Consider the following 19630-nt stretch of genomic DNA (forward strand, 5'->3'; position numbering starts at 1 on the left):
GCCTGTTCCTTTTGACAATGGACGGCGTGCTGGAGTCTCATGTGAGCATCGCTCCACACTTCTGTACGCCAGAACCACTCATCAACCACAGGAGCGTCGGTTTGGCCCGGGGCCCACTCACCCTGCCGGTGCTGACAATGACTCCTCAGGAACCTCCCCAGCTCTTGGTTCATCCTCTCCACCTGCCGTTGGACTGAGGCCGGTACCCGGAAGTGAGGCTGACCGTGACTCCGAGCTTCTCCATGAAGGCCCTCCATACTCGTGATGTAAACTGGGGGCCACGGTCGGAGACAATGTCCTCCGGAAGGCCATAATACCTGCTGGAAGAGTGCCTCAGCGACCTGAAGAGCTTAGACTTACAAAATCTATCCACTGAAACCGTCAGAGGGGAGATCGGTTACAAAGTCAGTGGATAGATGTGACCAGGGTCACTGAGGAATGGGAAGTGGCAAGAGCTTCCCTGCTGGAGCATTCTGGTGGGGACTTGGTTTGGGCACATACGGAACAGGAGTTGACATTGCGAGTGACGTCCTGCGCTAAGGTGGGCCAACAGTATTTTCTAGAGATGGATTGGGTAGTGCGAGAAATATCTGGATCTCCCGATCTGTATGCGCCCAGGTCAGCAGCTGGTCCCTTATCCCTGTGGGAACGTAAATGCGCTCGGGAGGACAATTAATGGGTGTGGACTCCCTCTGGCGAATGTCCGCATCTACGTCCCAGACCACAAGAGCTACGACTCGGGAGGATGTAATTATGAGCACATTCTGGACAGGGCCCTCTCCCGAATCATAGAGACAGGACAGAGCATCGGCCTTGGTGTTCTTAGAACCTGGGTGATAGGTCAGCGTGAAGTCAAACCTTGTAAAGAAAAAGGGCCCACCGTCTGTATGTACTCCAGGTTTCCGATGGTCAGTGAGAATGACGAATGGTTCCTTGGTGCCCTCCAGCCAGTGTCTCCACACCTCTAATGCCAACTTCACTGCCAGGAGCACTCGACCACCGGCGTCGTAATTCCTCTCCACATTCATTGACCATCTGAGGGATATTCAATTTTCCTGCTTCTTCCATAGTTTGAGTTGGTATTCTGTAACAATGACGCTGGTGCAGGCAAAACGTTTAATAAAACAACAAACATGAAACGAGACAGCGTAACAGTGGCGATATAGCATGAACACAGGAACAAAACCGAATGAGGAAGGAACCCAAGGGAGTAACAGATAAAGGGAAGATAATCAGGGAGGTAATAGAGTCCAGGTGAGGATCCTAATGATCTACAGGTGCGCGTAATGATGAATGCCAGGTGTGCGTAATGATGAATCCCAGGACCGGTGGTTAGTATTCCGGCAACGTCGAACGCCGGAGGGGAGGAGCAGGTGTAGACCTGACATTTTCAATGGGGGTCAATGGGGATTGTTTTCCCCTAAGGTGGACGTGATCTAGGAGAATACCTTCTTATGGGCTATTGGTTTCCATGTGTTTGATGCCATTCCGTCCACTCCGTTCCGGTCGTTATTATGAACATTCCTCCCCTCAGCAGCCTCCTGTGACTGGCTGTATAGCAAAGCTAGCTGTCGGCAGTCTTTTCTATATCTAGCAGAGCTCTATCTGTGAATAGCGGTAGTCTGTATGTTGCTTGTTGTTGTTGTCTGACATGACAAACAGTCTCTGACTTTACCTCTCTCTGCTCTATACCTCTTCCCTTCTTCTCTCTCTCTCCTTTTTTCTCTCTTCCTCCTTCCTCCTCTCTCAACTGAAGTCTGTGGATGGTGATTAGCCCATTTTATAGCCTGAGATTGTTCAAACCGCTGTCCCGACTAATGCCATAGTAGCACAATACGCACTCCTCTCAATCTCCACCCCACCAATACACACACACACACACTTCCTCTTTCCCTCCATCCTTTCTTCCTATCCATCTGCAGAGAGAGAGAGAGAGAGCGAGCGAGGGCGAGGGCGAGAGCGAGAGCGAGAGAGAGAGAATGCTCCGGCCCTGTGACTCTGATTGGGGGATTAATAGCCAGTGAGGGACTTTGTCAACAGCTTTCAGGAAATCCAATTACAGAATAGCAGAAGAACCACGTTTCATACAGTATACCCTTTATTAACCTCATGAATAATACATGTTTAATACTACCCTTTATTAACCTCATGAAAAATACATGTTTCATACTACCCTTTCTAAATCTCATGAATAATACATGTTTAATACTACCCTTTCTCAACCTCATGAATAATACATGTTTCATATTACCCTTTATTAACCTCATGAATAATACATGTTTAATACTACCCTTTCTCAACCTCATGAATAATACATGTTTAATACTACCCTTTATTAACCTCATGAATAATACATGTTTCATTCTACTCTTTCTAAACCTCAGGGAGAATACAAGTTTAATACACTACCCTTTCTAAACCTCAGGAAGTATACACACACAAAGGAAAAGCTTTCCTCCGGCAACAGTACTGTAACGTTAGCATTAGCTTTTCCCCTGCAACAATACCATACATTTAGCATTAGCTTTTCCCCTGCAACAATACCGTAAATGTAGCATTAGCTTTCCCCCTGCAATAGTACTGTAATGTTAGCATTAGCTTTTCCCCTGCAACAATACCATACATTTAGCATTAGCTTTCCCCCTGCAATAGTACTGTATCGTTAGCATTAGCTTTTCCCCTGCAACAATACCATAAATTTAGCATTAGCTTTCCCCCTGTAACAGTACTGTGTCGTTAGCATTAGCTTCCCCCCTGCAACTGTACTGTAACTTTAGCATTCGTTTTCTCCCTGCAACAGTACTGTAAGAGTACTGTAATTGTGTGTGTACGTTTGTGTCGGTGTGTGTATCTGTGTTTCTGTGTCTGTTTGTGTGTTTGTGTGTGTGTGTGTGTGTGTGTGTGTGTGTGTGTGTGTGTGTGTGTGTGTGTGTGTGTGTGTGTGTGTGTGTGTGTGGTGTGTGTGTCTGTTATCTTCTAACTGGGTGCAGATAGCGGTTAATTGCTTGCCAATTTGGTTTCACTGTGGGGAAACGCCACACAGCCGAGGCAGTCATGCACGCGATGTGTGTGTGTTCAATACCTTGTGTCAATTATGGCCAGATAAATGTATTTATTTTCTCCAGAATTATTATGAAGCAAACCATGCTATCTCACGTCTACCATCAACAAGCAGAGCCACTATCAGTTATTTCCCAATGGAGCCGTTTAGTTTATCACCAGCGTCCCTCTTCAAACATTCCTCCTCTCTTGTTCTCCTCTCCTCTCTTTAGAGAATCAGATCTCTGATTCATTCTGTGGGTGTGACAGAGGTCGTTGTTTAGTTGATCATGGCAACCATCACATAGCCAGACCTTTATTTGGGGGAAAACCATCACATAGCCAGACCTTTATTTGGGGGAAAACCATCACATAGCCAGACCTTTATTTGGGGGAAAACCATCACATAGCCAGACCTTTATTTGGGGGGAAACCATCACATAGCCAGACCTTTATTTGGGGGAAACCATCACATAGCAAGACCTTTATTTTGGGGGAAACCATCACATAGCAATACCTTTATTTGGGGAAAACCATCACATAGCCAGACCTTTATTTGGGGGAAACCATCACATAGCCAGACCTTTATTTGGGGAAAACCATCACATAGCCAGACCTTTATTTTGGGGAAACCATCACATAGCCAGACCTTTATTTGGGGGGAAACCATCACATAGCCAGACCTTTATTTGGGGGGAAACCATCACATAGCCAGACCTTTATTTGGGGGGAAACCATCACATAGCAAGACCTTTATTTGGGGGAAACCATCACATAGCCAGACCTTTATTTGGGGGGAAACCATCACATAGCCAGACCTTTATTTGGGGGGAAACCATCACATAGCAATACCTTTATTTGGGGGAAACCATCACATCGCCAGACCTTTATTTGGGGGAAACCATCACATAGCCAGACCTTTATTTGGGGGAAACCATCACATAGCCAGACCTTTATTTGGGGGGAAACCATCATTTTGGGGAAAACTGATTTTTCATCCCTCTTGTTTACTCTTCTTTTGACAGGTGTCAGACATGAGCTCTAATAATATATGGACTGTGGTCTAGTCTGGTCTTAGGATCATATTCACCAGTATTACATTTTTATCTGATTTTAGCCGTACAGCCCACTTTAGCCTTGCACTAGAACCACACTAGGCCCCATTTAAACAGTCTTATAGCTCAGATACAGTGTAGAGCACATTTGCTTTGACAGGCAGGTAAGATATCTCCCAGGGAGGGAAGCAGCCAGGGAAGAAAAGATTGAAAGGAGGGCTATTGAGTCCCTACAGTTGATTGGCCACACACATGCATGCATATCACACATATACAGTTCATTGTCCACTCTCTGGATTAACTTCTTGGGGCTATGTGGGACGTTAGCGTGCCACCCGTGGCGCACCCTATCAACAGCAGGTGCATTTCAAGAGCGGCAAATTTGAAACCAAATAAATGTCAAAAATCAAATTTCTCAAACATACAACTAACTTACAGCCTTTGAAAGATAAACATCTCCTTAATCTAACCACGTTTTCCGATTTCAAAAAGGTTTTACGGGGAAAGCATAAAGTTAGGTTATGTTAGGAGAGTACATTGACAATAGCTGTGTGTAGTGTATTGTCGATTCAAAGACAGGCGTCACCAAAACCATAAAATCAGCTAAAATTATGCACTAACCTTTTACAATCTCCATCAGATGACACTCCTAGGACATTATGTTAGACAATGCATGCATTTGTAGTTCTATCAAGTTCATATTTATATCTAAAAACAGCGTTTTACTACGGCGTTGATGTTCAGGAAATCGTTTCCCTCCAATACCGGCAGTCAAGTCATGACAACAAAATAATTAATTAATATTAGAAAACATTGGTAAAATATTATATTGTCATTCAAAGAATTATAGATTTACATCTCTTGAACGCAATGGACTTGCCAGATTTAAAATTAACCTTACTGGAAAATCACACTTTGCAATAATCTGAGCACTGCGCCAGAAAAATACGCATTGCGATACAGACTAACCGCCATGTTGGAGAGATCTAAAATCGAAAATACTATGTAAATAATCCATTACCTTTGATTCTCTTCATCAGATGTCACTTCCAAAGAATCCCAGGTCCATAACGAATGTAGTTTTGTTCAAAAAAGCTCATCATTTATGTCCAAAAACCTCCGTGTTGTAGCACATGATCTAAGCCAGCCGGACTTCACTTCACTTCAAGAATGGAAAAAATATATTTACATTCGTTCAAACATGTCAAACGTTGTATCGCATAAATCATTAGGGCCTTTTTTAACCAGAACGGACCATTGGGTTCTCTTTTAAAACGTTTCGGAATGAGAGTACCCACCATCAACTCGCGCGCCAGGTGTCTAATGGGCCATCACGTTCCAAGGGTCTTCTTCAGTCAGATCTCACTGTAGAAGACTCAAAACACTTTGTAAAGGCTGGGGACATCTTGTGGAAGCAATAGGAAGTGCCAAAATATTCCTCAGCCCCTTTGTTTTTCAATGGTATAGGCTTAAAGTCAATTCAACACATCAGGTATCCACTTCCTGTCAGAATCTGTCTCAGGGTTTTGCCTGCCAAATGAGTTATGTTATACTCACAGACACCATTCAAACAGTTTTTGAAACTTTAGGGTGTTTTCTATCCATATATAATAAGTATATGCATATTGTAGTTACTGGGTAGGATTAGTAACCAGATTAAATCGGGTACATTTTTTTATCCAGCCGTGAAAATACTGCCCCCTATACCCTAACAGGTTAAGTGACAGTGTCATCATGGTGGCATGTCCTGCATAGCCAAAAAGAGTGAGAGAAGGAGGGAGGAGGCAGGAGTAGGGAAGAAGGTAGGTGAAGTTGGAGGGGATGGGGAGAGAGAGCGGAGGGAAGAGGCAGGAGTAGGGAAGAAGGTAGGTGAAGTTGGAGGGGGATGGGGAGAGAGAGCGGAGGGAAGAGGCAGGAGTAGGGAAGAAGGTAGGTGAAGTTGGAGGGGGATGGGGAGAGAGAGCGGAGGGAAGAGGCAGGAGTAGGGAAGAAGGTAGGGGAGGAGCCATACAGAGGTAGTTTAGCCAGGCTCCGTGCTGGTGGGATGTGAGGTAACAAGAGGAAGGTAAAAAGAAGGGAAGAAGAGGAGGATGCAGGAAGGAGAGAGGATGGATGTAAGAGACAAGGACAAGGAAATATATTAGAATATAGCCTCCTGTCCCGAGCTACAGAGGAGGTATAGGGGCAGTAGAGGGTTGTCCTCAGGTACAGAGGAGGTATAGGGGCAGTAGAGGGTTGTCCTCAGGTACAGAGGAGGTATAGGGGCAGTAGAGGGTTGTCCTCAGGTACAGAGGAGGTATAGGGGCAGTAGAGGGTTGTCCTCAGGTACAGAGGAGGTATAGGGGCAGTAGAGGGTTGTCCTCAGGTACAGAGGAGGTATAGGGGCAGTAGAGGATTATCCTCAGGTACAGAGGAGGTATAGGGGCAGTAGAGGGTTGTCCTCAGGTACAGAGGAGGTATAGGGGCAGTAGAGGGTTGTCCTCAGGTACAGAGGAGGTATAGGGGCAGTAGAGGGTTGTCCTCAGGTACAGAGGAGGTATAGGGGCAGTAGAGGGTTGTCCTCAGGTACAGAGGAGGTATGGGGGCAGTAGAGGATTGTCCTCAGCTACAAAGGAGGTATAGGGGCAGTAGAGGATTGTCCTCAGGTACAGAGGAGGTATAGGGGCAGTAGAGGATTGTCCTCAGCTACAAAGGAGGTATAGGGGCAGTAGAGGATTGTCCTCAGGTACAGAGGAGGTATGGGGGCAGTAGAGGATTGTCCTCAGGTACAGAGGAGGTATAGGGGCAGTAGAGGGTTGTCCTCAGGTACAGAGGAGGTATGGGGGCAGTAGAGGATTGTCCTCAGCTACAAAGGAGGTATATGGGCAGTAGAGGATTGTCCTCAGGTACAGAGGAGGTATAGGGCAGTAGAGGATTGTCCTCGGGTACAGAGGAGGTATAGGGGCAGTAGAGGATTGTCCTCAGGTACAGAGGTATAGTGGGTAGTAGAGGATTGTCACCAGCTACAAAGGGGGTATAGTGGGCCGTAGCCTCTGCTCTGACTGGGCGAGATCCAGATTAACTTGACGATGCGGGGGAGGGTCTTCAGGCCAGACCCCCTACCCACCACTCATCCATCACATCACACAAACTCCAGTCAAACACACACTCCAGTCACACACAGGCTGTGATTTTAGTGCAGCGCACCACAGCCTATGCACACACACACACACACACACACACACACACACACACACACACACACACACACACACACACACACACACATGCGCACACGCACGTACGCATGCACACACACACTACCACACACACAAACATGCGCAAACACACACACACACACACACACACACACACACACACACACACACACACACACACACACACACAGACAGACAGACGGGTAGTACCTTTTTGTTGGACCATGTCTGCTGAGGATTTAGTCAGTGGAAAACTTCCTCAGGCAACGATCCTTTATAAAATGACTTTTGTTCAAGTATGATATGTTGGACGAGATGAATAGATGGGACCGTACTCCTTTTATCAATAGTAATATTTTATTTATCAATAGTATCTGGATTCCTTTTATCATTGTAAATAACGTGGCATGAAAGCCTAAACAAGTTATTATGATCTTAATTCATCCAGACTGGCAGCATGAAGTCCTCTCATCCCATCTCTTAAAGTGTCATGGCCATCATCTTGGGCAATGGGAGGCGAGGCGTCGGTGAATTTGAGGGGCTGGCATTTGAGTAAATGGTTTGAAGCACTTCACAGCTCTAAATGGCATGAGCCGATTCAATCCCCCCAAGCACTTATGAGCTATCTTCCTGTGTGTGTGTGTGTGTGTGTGTGTGTGTGTGTGTGTGTGTGTGTGACAGCATTTTGCTGGCTCTAAAGAGGACATGTCTGATGTAGGCCTGAGAGACCAGAGAGATGGAGCGATGGAGAGGGAGAGAAAGAGACAGGGGAAGGAAGAGTTAGAGAGAAGGGAGGGAGAGAAAAGGGGGGGCGGAATGGAAAGGGACTGTGGAGAAGGAAAGAGAGGTCAGGGAATATAGTCAGGGCAAGAGGGATAGAAAGAGAAGGAGATGGGGCACACAGAGAGCGAGAGGAGAACGAGAGGAGAGCGAGAGGAGAACGAGAGGAGAACGAGAGGAGAGCGAGAGGAGAGCGAGAGGAGAACGAGAGGAGAACGAGAGGAGAACGAGAGGAGAACGAGAGGAGAACGAGAGGAGAGCGAGAGGAGAACGAGAGGAGAACGAGAGGAGAGCGAGAGGAGAACGAGAGGAGAACGAGAGGAGAACGAGAGGAGAGCGAGAGGAGAGCGAGAGGAGAACGAGAGGAGAACGAGAGGAGAACGAGAGGAGAACGAGAGGAGAGCGAGAGGAGAACGAGAGGAGAACGAGAGGAGAACGAGAGGAGAACGAGAGGAGAACGAGAGGAGAACCAGTAAAGAGATATAATCAACAGTGACATTTACATCAGCACACAGAGACCTCCTCCCTTTTCCCACGGCAACAAAAGACTCTAGGTACATCCCAAATGGCACCCTATTCCATATACTGTATACTGCACTACTTTTGACCAAGGTCCATTAGACGCTGGTCAAAAAGTAGTGCACTATATATGGAATAGGGTGCCATTTGGGATGAAGAATCTGGTTGACAGACCATGAGAGAACATGGAAACCCAGATACTTGGAGAGCATGGAGAGGGTTCTTTAGGAAACATCAGCCTAGCTAGTGAGTAACCTTACAGGACAGCCTGTTAACTAGGGTTTCAGGCCAGCTTACAGGACAGCCTGTTAACTAGGGTTTCAGGTCAGCTTACAGGACAGGCTGTTAACTAGGGTTTCAGGCCAGCTTACAGGACAGCCTGTTAACTAGGGTTTCAGGCCAGTTTACAGGACAGCCTGTTAACTAGGGTTTCAGGCCAGCTTACAGGACAGCCTGTTAACTGGGGTTTCGGGCCAGCTTACAGGACAGCCTGTTAACTAGGATTTCAGGCCAGCTTACAGGACAGCCTGTTAACTAGGGTTTCAGGCCAGCCTTCTCTGGTGATGTATCTGAAACACACACACACATATATATCCTTGTAGCCCTGTTGAGTGGCCTGATTAAAGGAAATGAGGGCAACACATGCTGGAGGGCTGGGATACCTAGTCAGTTGCACAACTGAATGCATTCAACCGAAATGTGTCTTCCACATTTAACCCAATCTCTCTAAATCATAGAGGTGCGGAGACTGCCTTATTCGACATCAACGTCATCGGTGCCCGGGGAGCAGTTGTTGTTGTGTGTGTGTGTGTGGGAGGGGGGGGGGGGGGGGGGGTTGCGTGCGTGCGTGGGACAAGCAAAGGAGGAAGCGAGGGCAAACTGGGCAAGAGTGTTTGCGTGTGCCAGTGTCCTGTAATTGTGTGTGTAGCTTGTGAAGTAAATATGCAATATTGAAAATAAATGTGACACACAAGGAATCTCTGAATTATCCAAACTGATAACGCATGCCTCCGTGGGACATGCACAAACACACACCTGGTTTGTTTCCACCTACCACATTTATTTCAGTTTCACCTAATTACGAGAGGGATGAGACACAAAGCATGAAGCACAGCGTTACTCAGCTAAGCATTTATCCCTGACAAGCCGGCTAGGCCTCTCTCTCTCATGGATGAATGGTGAATTCATCTTTGGGTCCAATCTATGCTCCATAAAGCTCTAGAGAGATAACAGGGATATTATTACAGCTAGTTAAAAAGAGAGTGAGAAAGAGAGGGAGAAAGCGATAGCTAGGGAAAGAGAGAGGGAGAAAGAGAGGGAGAAAGAGATAGCTAGGGAAAGAGAGAGTGAGAAAGAGAGGGAGAAAGAGATAGCTAGGGAAAGAGAGCGGGAGAAAGAGAGGGAGAAAGAGATAGCTAGGGAAAGAGAGCGGGAGAAAGAGAGAGGTCTCTCTCTGTCTCAATTCAATTCAATTTAAGAGTGTTATTTGCATGGGAAACATATGTTTACATTGCTAAAGCAAATGAAATAGATAAACAAAAGTGAAATAAACAATACACAAATTAACAGTAAACATAACACTCACAAAAGTTCCAGAATAATAAGGATATGTCATATTATGTGAAAATGGTTAAAGTACAACAGGGAAAATAAATAAACATAAAAATGGTTTGTATTTACAATGGTGTTTGTTCTTCACTGCTTGCCATTTACTTGTGGCAACAGGTCACACATCTTGCTGCTGTGATGTGCACACTGTGGTATTTCACCCAGTAGATATGGGAGTTTATCAAAATTGGGTTTATTTTTCAAATTCTTTGTGGGTCTGTGTAATCTGAGGGAAATATGTGTCTCTAATATAGTCATACATTTGTCAGTAGGTTAGAAAGTGCAGCTCAGTTTCCACCTCATTTTGTGGGCAGTGTGCACATAGCCTGTCTTCTCTTGAGAGCCAGGCCTGCCTATAGCAAGGCTATACTCACTGAGTCTGTACATAGTAAAAGCTTTTCTTAAGTTTGTGTCAGTCACAGTGGTCAGGTATTCTGCTGCCACTGTGTACTCTCTGTTTCGTTTTTTTTGTTGTTGATTCTTTCCAATGTGTCAAGTAATTATCTTTTTGTTTTCTCATGATTTGGTTGGGAGTCCTCTCTCTCTCTCTCTCTCTCTCTCACTCTCATTGTGACTAGAGATAAATGTCCATGGGGAGATGTGGGTTGTTGTTTTTTGGGCTCCTGAGTGGCACAGCGGTCTAAGACACTTCATCTCAGTGCAAGAGCCATCACTGTAGCACCTGGTTTGAATCCAAGTTGCATCACATCCGGCTGTGATTGGGAGTCCCATAGGGCAATGCACAAATGGCCCAGCGTCGTCCGGGTTTGGCCGGGGTAGACCGTCATTGTAAATGAGAATTTGTTCTTAACTGACTTGCCTAGTTGAATAAAGGTTAAACAAATCAGAATTTATAGCCACCCATTACCTTGATGACAGCGTTGCACAGTCTTGGCATTCTCTCATCCAGCTTCACCTGGAATGTTTTTCCAACAGTCTTGAAGGAGTTCACACATATGCTGAGCACTTGTTGGCTGCTTTACCTTGACCCTGCGGTCCAACTTATCCCAAACCATCATAATGTTGTGGTAGCCATGCTGGTTAAGTGTGACTTGAAATCTAAATAAATGAAGCAGTGTCACCAGCAAAGCACCTCCACACATCACACCTCCTCCTCCACGCTTCACGGTGGGAACCACACATGCGGAGATCATCCGTTCACCTAGTCTGCGTCTCACAAAGACACGGCGGTTGGAACCAAAAATCTAACATTTGGACTCATCAGACCAAATGACAGATTTCCACCAGTTTAATATCCATTGCTCACGTTTCTTGGCCCAAGCAAGTCTCTTCTTATTATTGCTGTCCTTTAGTAGTGGTTTCTTTGCAGCAATTCAACCATGAAGGCCTGATTCACACAGTCTCCTCTGAACAGTTGATGTTGAGATGTGTCTGTTACTTGAACTTTGTGAAGCATTTATTTGGGCTGCAATTTCTGAGGCTGGTAACTCTAATGAACTTATCTTCTGCAGCAGAGGAAACTCTGGGTCTTTTTTTCTTGGTACGGTCCTCGTGAGAGCCAGTTTCATCATTGCGCTTGATGGTTTTTGCGACTGCACTTGAAGAAACTTAGAAAGAAAAACCCTTGAATGAGTAGGTGTGTCCAAACCTTTGACAGGTACTGTATTTAGCAGATGTTATCATGTTCCTAGCTCCAGCAGTGCAGTAATACCTAACTAAATGCTTGTGTTTCTAGCTCCAGCAGTGCAGTAATACCTAACTAAATGCTTGTGTTTCTAGCTCCAACAGTGCAGTAATACCTAACTAAATGCTTGTGTTTCTAGCTCCAACAGTGCAGTAATACCTAACTAAATGCTTGTGTTCCTAGCTCCAGCAGTGCAGTAATACCTAACAATACAAACCAATACACGCAAATCCCAAAAATAAAAATATAGGAATTTATATGTATTAGAACGAGCAATGTCAGAGTCTGGAATATAAATATATATGTATAGGATGGTGTGTATAGACAGTATGGACAGTAAATGAATGGAAAAGGTGTGTACAGCAGAAGTTATACTGTCATTTTTCCTATTTTGTTGCCTTACAACCTGGAATTAAAATAGATTTTTGTAATTTGATTTACACAACATGCCTACAACTTTAAAGATGCAAAATAGTTTTATTGTGAAGCAAACAAGAAATAAGACAAAAAAACTGGAAACTTGAGCGTGCATAACTCTATAAACATGGCACATCTAGCCATTGGGATTTTTGCGCCTTTGGCAGGGCAAAACTGCTCCAGCTCCTTCAAGTTGGATGGGTTCCGCTGGTGTACAGGAATCTTTAAGTCAAACCACAGATTCTCAATTGGATTGAGGTCTGGGCTTTGACTAGGCCATTCCAAGACATTTAAATGTTTCCCCTTAAACCACTCGAGTGTTGCTTTAGCAGTATGCTTAGGGTCATTGTCCTGCTAGAAGGCGAACCTCAATCCCAGTCTCAGATCTCTGGAAGACTGAAACAGGTTTCCCTCAATAATTTCCCTGTATTTAGCACCATCCATTATTCCTTCAATTCTGACCAGTTTCCCAGTCCCTGCTGATGAAAAACATCCCTACAGCATGATGCTGATTCACTGTGGGGATGGTATTCTCGGGGTGATGAGAGGTGTTGGGTTTGCGCCAGACATAGCATTTTACTTGATGGCCAAAAAGCTTAATTTTAGTCTCATCTGACCAGAGTACCTTCCTCCATATGTTTGAGGAGTCTCCCACATTGTCACGCCCTGACCAGGTGAACTCTGCTATTTTGGTCAGGGTGTGGCATTTCTATGCTTTATTTTCTATGTTTTGGTTATAGCCTTTCTTTGTGTTTTATTTCTATGTTGGGCTCGGGGGTGATTTCCCAATCAGACAGCTGTCGCTTGTGAAGTCTGATTGGGAATCACATTTAAGTTCCTTTTCCCCCACGATGTTTGTGGGTTGTTGTCTCGTTATTTGAGCACGTAACGTATTGGCAGTTTTTCCTTGATTTTGTGTACATGTTTAATTCTAGTGTGTTAAATAAACATGTATTCGCTCCCAGCTGCGTTTTGGTCCGCTTCCTCGTCTCCCGACGACAAACGTTACACACATGCCTTTTGGCGAACACCAAACATGTTTGCTTATTTTTTTCTGGGCACTCTTCCGTAAAGCTCAGCTCCGTGGAGTGCACGGCTTAAAGTGGTCCTATGGACAGATACTCCAATCTCCGCTGTGGAGCTTTGCAGCTCCTTCAGGGTTATCTTTGGTCTCTTTGTTGCCTCTCTGATTAATGCCCTCCTTGCCTGGTCTGTGAGTTTTGGTGGGTGGCCCTCTCTTGGCAGGGTTGTTGTGGTGCCCTATTCTTTCAATTTTTTTAATAATGATTTAATGGTGCTCCGTGGGATGTTCAAAGTTTCTGATATTTTTTTATAACCCAACCCTGATCTGTACTTCTCCACAACTTTGTCCCTGACCTGTTTGGAGAGCTCCTTGGTCTTCATGATGCTGCTTTATTGGTGGTGCCCCTTGCTTAGTGGTGTTGCAGACATTGGGGCCTTTCAGAACAGGTGTAAATATACTGAGATCATGTGACAGATCATGTGACACTTAGATTGCACACAGGTGGACTTCATTTAACAATGAATGTATACTCTGTATACTTCTATATATATATGTATACTTCTGGCCCTTCTTTGGACACTGTGTTAACAACCCTCCAGACGAGCTTCAATGCCATTCAACTCTCCTTCCGTGGTCTCCAACTGCTCCTAAACACAAGTAAAACTAAATGCATGCTCTTCAACCGATCGCTGCCTGCACCTGCCCGCCTGTCCAGCATCACTTCTCTGGACGGTTCTAACTTAGAATTTGTGGACAACTACAAATACCTAGGTGTCTGGTTAGACTGTAAACTCTCCTTCCAGACTCACATCAATCATCTCCAATCCAAAGTGAAATCTAGAATTGGCTTCCTATTTCGCAACAAAGCATCCTTCACTCATGCTGCCAAACATACCCTCGTAAAACTGACCATCCTACCAATCCTCGACTTCGGCGATGTCATTTACAAAATAGCCTCCAATACCCTACTCAACAAGCTGGATGCAGTCTATCACAGTGCCATCCGTTTTGTCACCAAAGCCCCATATACTACCCACCACTGCGACCTGTACGCTCTCGTTGGCTGGCCTTCGCTTCATAATCGTCGCCAAACACATTGGCTCCAGGTCATCTACAAGACCCTGCTAGGTAAAGTCCCCCCTTATCTCCGCTCACTGGTCACCATAGCAGCACCCACCTGTAGCACGCGCTCCAGCAGGTATATCTCTCTGGTCACCCCTAAAGCCAACTCCTCCTTTGGTCGTCTCTCCTTCCAGTTCTCTGCTGCCAATGACTGGAACGAACTACAAAAATCTCTGAAACTGGAAACACTTATCTCCCTCACTAGCTTTAAGCACCAGCTGTCAGAGCAGCTCACAGATCACTGCACCTGTACATAGCCCATCTATAATTTAGCCCAAACAACTACCTCTTCCCCTACTGTATTTATTTATTTTGCTCCTTTGCACCATATTATTTATATCTTAACTTTGAACTTTCTTCAAACTACAAATCTACCATTCCAGTGTTTTTCTTGCTATACTTTATTTACTTTGCCACCATGGCATTTTTTGCCTTTACCTCCCTTATCTCACATCATTTGCTCACATTGTATATAGTCTTATTTTTTTTATTTTTTTTCTACTGCATCAATGATTGTATGTTGTTTTACTCCATGTGTAACTCTGTGTTGTTGTGTGTGTCGAACTGCTTTGCTTTATCTTGGCCAGGTCGCAATTGTAAATGAGAACTTGTTCTCAACTTGCCTACCTGGTTAAATAAAGGTGAAATAAAAATAAAATAAATAAAACAAACTATGTGACTTCTGAAGGTAATTGGTTGCACCAGATCTTATTTAGGGGCTTCATAGCAAAGGGGGTGAATATATATGCATGCACCACTTTTCTGTTTTTTACTTTTAATTAGTTTAAAAAAAAAAATAATAATAATTTCATTTCACCATTTTGGACTATTTTGTGTATGTCCATTACATGACATTCAAATAAAAATGTATTTAAATTACAGGTTGTAATGCAACAAAATAGGAAAATGCCAAGGGGGTGAATACTTTTGCAAGGCAATGTATAGGATGAGCCCTGACTAGAACAACAGTATATACACATACGAAGTTGGTAAAACGGTATGTAAACATTATTAAAGTGACCCGTGTTCAATGAGTATGTCTATAGGGCAGCAGTCTCTAAGGTGCAGGGTTGAGAACCGGGTGGTAGCCAGCTAGTAACAGTGACTAAGTTCAGGGCAGGGTACTGGCCAGCTAGTGATGACTATTAACAGTCTGATGGCCTGGAGATTCAAGCTGTTTTTCAGTCACTCAGTCCAAGCTGTACAGTCTCCGCCTTCTAGATGGTAGCAGGGTGAACAGGCCGTGGCTCGGGTGGCTGAGGTCCTTGATGATCTTCTTGATGGTAGCAGGGTGAACAGGCCGTGGCTCGGGTGGCTGAGGTCCTTGATGATCTTCTAGATGGTAGAGGGGTGAACAGGTCGTGGCTCGGGTGGCTGAGGTCCTTGATGATCTTCTGGATGGTAATGGGGTGAACAGGTCGTGGCTCGGGTGGCTGAGGTCCTTGATGATCTTCTAGATGGTAGAGGGGTGAACAGGTCGTGGCTCGGGTGGCTGAGGTCCTTGATGATCTTCTAGATGGTAGAGGGGTGAACAGGTCGTGGCTCGGGTGGCTGAGGTCCTTGATGATCTTCTTGGCCTTCCTGTGACAGCGGGTGCTGTAGATGTCCTGTAGGGCAGGCAGTGTGCCTGTGTTGGGCTGACGGCACCACCCTCTGTTGCATGCTTAGATATGCAGAATAATTAACATATTTTTGACCTAGAATTATGCATAATGATTTTGGCTCTAGATTTGCAGGAAAAAGCTGTTTCAGGTGTTTGAAAAATGCAAAATTCTCCAACATCTGAACGGGGGGCCCAGCCCCCCACAGGACCATCCCCCAGCCATCCTCACGTTCTTTGTGCCCCTCCTCAGATTTTTGGGGTGTATGACGCCCCTGTGTGTGTCACGACTTCCGCCGAAGTCGGTCCGTCTCCTAGTTCGGGCGACGTTCGGCGGTCGACGTCACCGGCCTTCTAGCCATCGCCGATCCACTTTTCATTTTCCATTGGTTTTGTCTTGTCTTCCCTCACACCCTTTTTCAATTCCATCAATTATTCCCCCCATGTCCTTGTCCGGAATTGTTGATTGTAAGAGTTTGTGCACGTTATGTCTGGCGTGCGAAGGGTTTTGTCCCATTGTATTTATTTATTGTTTTTGTTCACAGTGATTTTTATTATTAAACTGCACCGTTGTAACACAGTCTGTAGCTCTCCTGCGCCTGACTTCTCTGTCACCAGTACACACGCATTACAGTGTGAGACGTTACGTCAGGCACTGTACATTCTAGCTGATGTATTCTAATACCCCCAATGGTCAACATGACATTAAAACAGCAGACGTGATTGGATGTATCATTCCAGAGGCTTGGAGACGTTAGGAACACTTGATTAGCTAATCAGAAGGTATGATTTGTCAATCAGAACACTTGGAAAGCCAATCTCTTTCAAGTGTGATTAACAGTGGTAGAGTTATGTATATCAGACACAAGACACCCTTAACAGCATTGGAAGAAATGGGATGTTTCTGGTTGTCAGGGATACAGTATTTGAAGTGGAAGTGACGACTCAGCTCAGGTGTCTTTCTATGCCTGCTACGTTAGGTTAGCCTGCTGCATGTTGCTTCACCAAACCTTCCCCAAATACTATTTGAAATTATTTCAAATACTTGATCTGGGTTTGATTGAGCTTGCCTAATGCAGTGGAAACAATAGAATAGTCAATAGCACAAGTCCCTGGTCTGTTCTTGACTAAACTGGATGTGTGCTTATCCCAAATGATACCCTATTCCCTTTGTAGTGCACTACTTTTGTCCAGAGCCCTATGAGCCCTATGAGCCCTGGTCAAAAGTATTGCCATTTGCGACATTGCCTGGGTCTTTATTGCTGCCCAATTCTGAGATCTCACCAGAGTACATGACAGATCTACAAATAAATGCAAGTGTTTTCCCCAGCTGTATAAATGTCATCCAATGCAGATAGGCTCCCTGATAAAGAGTAATGCTGGTATTACTGCAAGATCTCATTCCACAAATTGGCTGTTATAGATTTTTCTGCAGTGTAGCTACCAAGAAAGTTTGAATTTTCAAACACTTGACATATGTGTGGGTGTGTGTCTGATCTTGTTTTCTCTCTCAAGCATCCTAACGCTTCCCTCCCTCTCTCCCTCTCTCTCCAGTCTGCTCTCAGTTCTCCCGAGGGGTCTATGCCATCTTCGGCTTCTACGATAAAAAGTCTATGAACACCCTGACGTCATTCTGTGGGGCGCTGCACACCTCCTTCGTCACGCCCAGTTACCCCACCGACAACGAAGTGCAGTTTGTCATCCAGATGAGACCTGCACTGCGTGGGGCCGTCCTCAGCCTGCTGTCACACTACAAGTGGCAGAAGTTCGTTTACCTCTACGACACTGACAGAGGTAGGTGCCATGCCATCCCAGGCTGTGATATAGTTCAGAGTGTGAGGTAAACACACAGATAGAGCTAGATGCCATGCCATCCCAGGCTGTGATATAGTTCAGAGTGTGAGGTAAACACACAGATAGAGCTAGATGCCATGCCATCCCAGGCCTTGATATAGTTCAGAGTGTGAGGTAAACACACAGATAGAGCTAGATGCCATGCCATCCCAGGCTGTGATATAGTTCAGAGTGTGAGGTAAACACACAGATAGAGCTAGGTGCCATGCCATCCCAGGCCTTGATATAGTTCAGAGTGTGAGGTAAACACACAGATAGAGCTAGATGCCATGCCATCCCAGGCTGTGATATAGTTCAGAGTGTGAGGTAAACACACAGATAGAGCTAGATGCCATGCCATCCCAGGCTGTGATATAGTTCAGAGTGTGAGGTAAACACACAGATAGAGCTAGGTGCCATGCCATCCCAGGCCGTGATATAGTTCAGAGTGTGAGGTAAACACACAGATAGAGCTAGGTGCCGTGCCATCCCAGGCCTTGATATAATTCAGAGTGTGAGGTAAACACACAGATAGAGCTAGGTGCCATGCCATCCCAGGCCTTGATATAGTTCAGAGTGTGAGGTAAACACACAGATAGAGCTAGATGCCATGCCATCCCAGGCTGTGATATAGTTCAGAGTGTGAGGTAAACACACAGATAGAGCTAGATGCCATGCCATCCCAGGCCTTGATATAGTTCAGAGTGTGAGGTAAACACACAGATAGAGGTAGGTGCCATGCCATCCCAGGCTGTGATATAGTTCAGAGTGTGAGGTAAACACACAGATAGAGCTAGGTGCCATGCCATCCCAGGCCTTGATATAGTTCAGAGTGTGAGGTAAACACACAGATAGAGCTAAGTGCTTTTGAAGTACTTTTTGAGTTCATCAACATTGATAATATTCATGGCAAAATGACAAGGTAGATATTGTTATGTAATATACTGCTCAAAAAAATAAAGGGAACACTTAAACAACACATCCTAGATCTGAATGAAATAATTAATCTTATTAAATACTTTTTTCTTTACATAGTTGAATGTGCTGACAACAAAATCACACAAAAATAATCAATGGAAATCCAATTTATCAACCCATGGAGGTCTGGATTTAGAGTCACACTCAAAACTAAAGTGGAAAACCACACTACAGGCTGATCCAACTTTGATGTAATGTCCTTAAAACAAGTCAAAATGAGGCTCAGTAGTGTGTGTGGCCTCCACGTGCCTGTATGACCTCCCTACAACGCCTGGGCATGCTCCTGATGAGGTGGCGGATGGTCTCCTGAGGGATCTCCTCCCAGACCTGGACTAAAGCATCCGCCAACTCCTGGACAGTCTGTGGTGCAACGTGGCGTTGGTGGATGGAGCGAGACATGATGTCCCAGATGTGCTCAATTGGATTCAGGTCTGGGGAACGGGCGGGCCAGTCCATAGCATCAATGCCTTCCTCTTGCAGGAACTGCTGACACACTCCAGCCACATGAGGTCTAGCATTGTCTTGCATTAGGAGGAACCCAGCGCCAACCGCACCAGCATATGGTCTCACAAGGGGTCTGAGGATCTCATCTCGGTACCTAATGGCAGTCAGGCTACCTCTGGCGAGCACATGGAGGGCTGTGCGGCCCCCCAAAGAAATGCCACCCCACACCATGACTGACCCACCGCCAAACCGGTCATGCTGGAGGATGTTGCAGGCAGCAGAACGTTCTCCACGGCATCTCCAGACTCTGTCATGTCTGTCACGTGCTCAGTGTGAACCTGCTTTCATCTGTGAAGAGCACAGGGTGCC

General features: G+C 45.3%; 1 protein-coding gene across 2 annotated transcripts in view; it reads left to right on the forward strand.

Annotated features, from left to right (window-relative positions):
• Positions 1 to 19630, forward strand: part of gria3b (glutamate receptor, ionotropic, AMPA 3b) — a 195054-nt gene that overhangs the window by 34068 nt on the left and 141356 nt on the right. For both annotated transcript variants that reach the window (XM_029722136.1, XM_029722132.1), the window contains exon 3: positions 17561 to 17800. In XM_029722136.1, the coding sequence (XP_029577996.1) occupies positions 17561 to 17800 (240 nt within the window). The remainder of the gene's footprint in view (positions 1 to 17560; positions 17801 to 19630) is intronic.

Source organism: Salmo trutta, chromosome 3, assembly GCF_901001165.1.
Source record: "Salmo trutta chromosome 3, fSalTru1.1, whole genome shotgun sequence".
NCBI lineage: Eukaryota > Metazoa > Chordata > Actinopteri > Salmoniformes > Salmonidae > Salmo > Salmo trutta.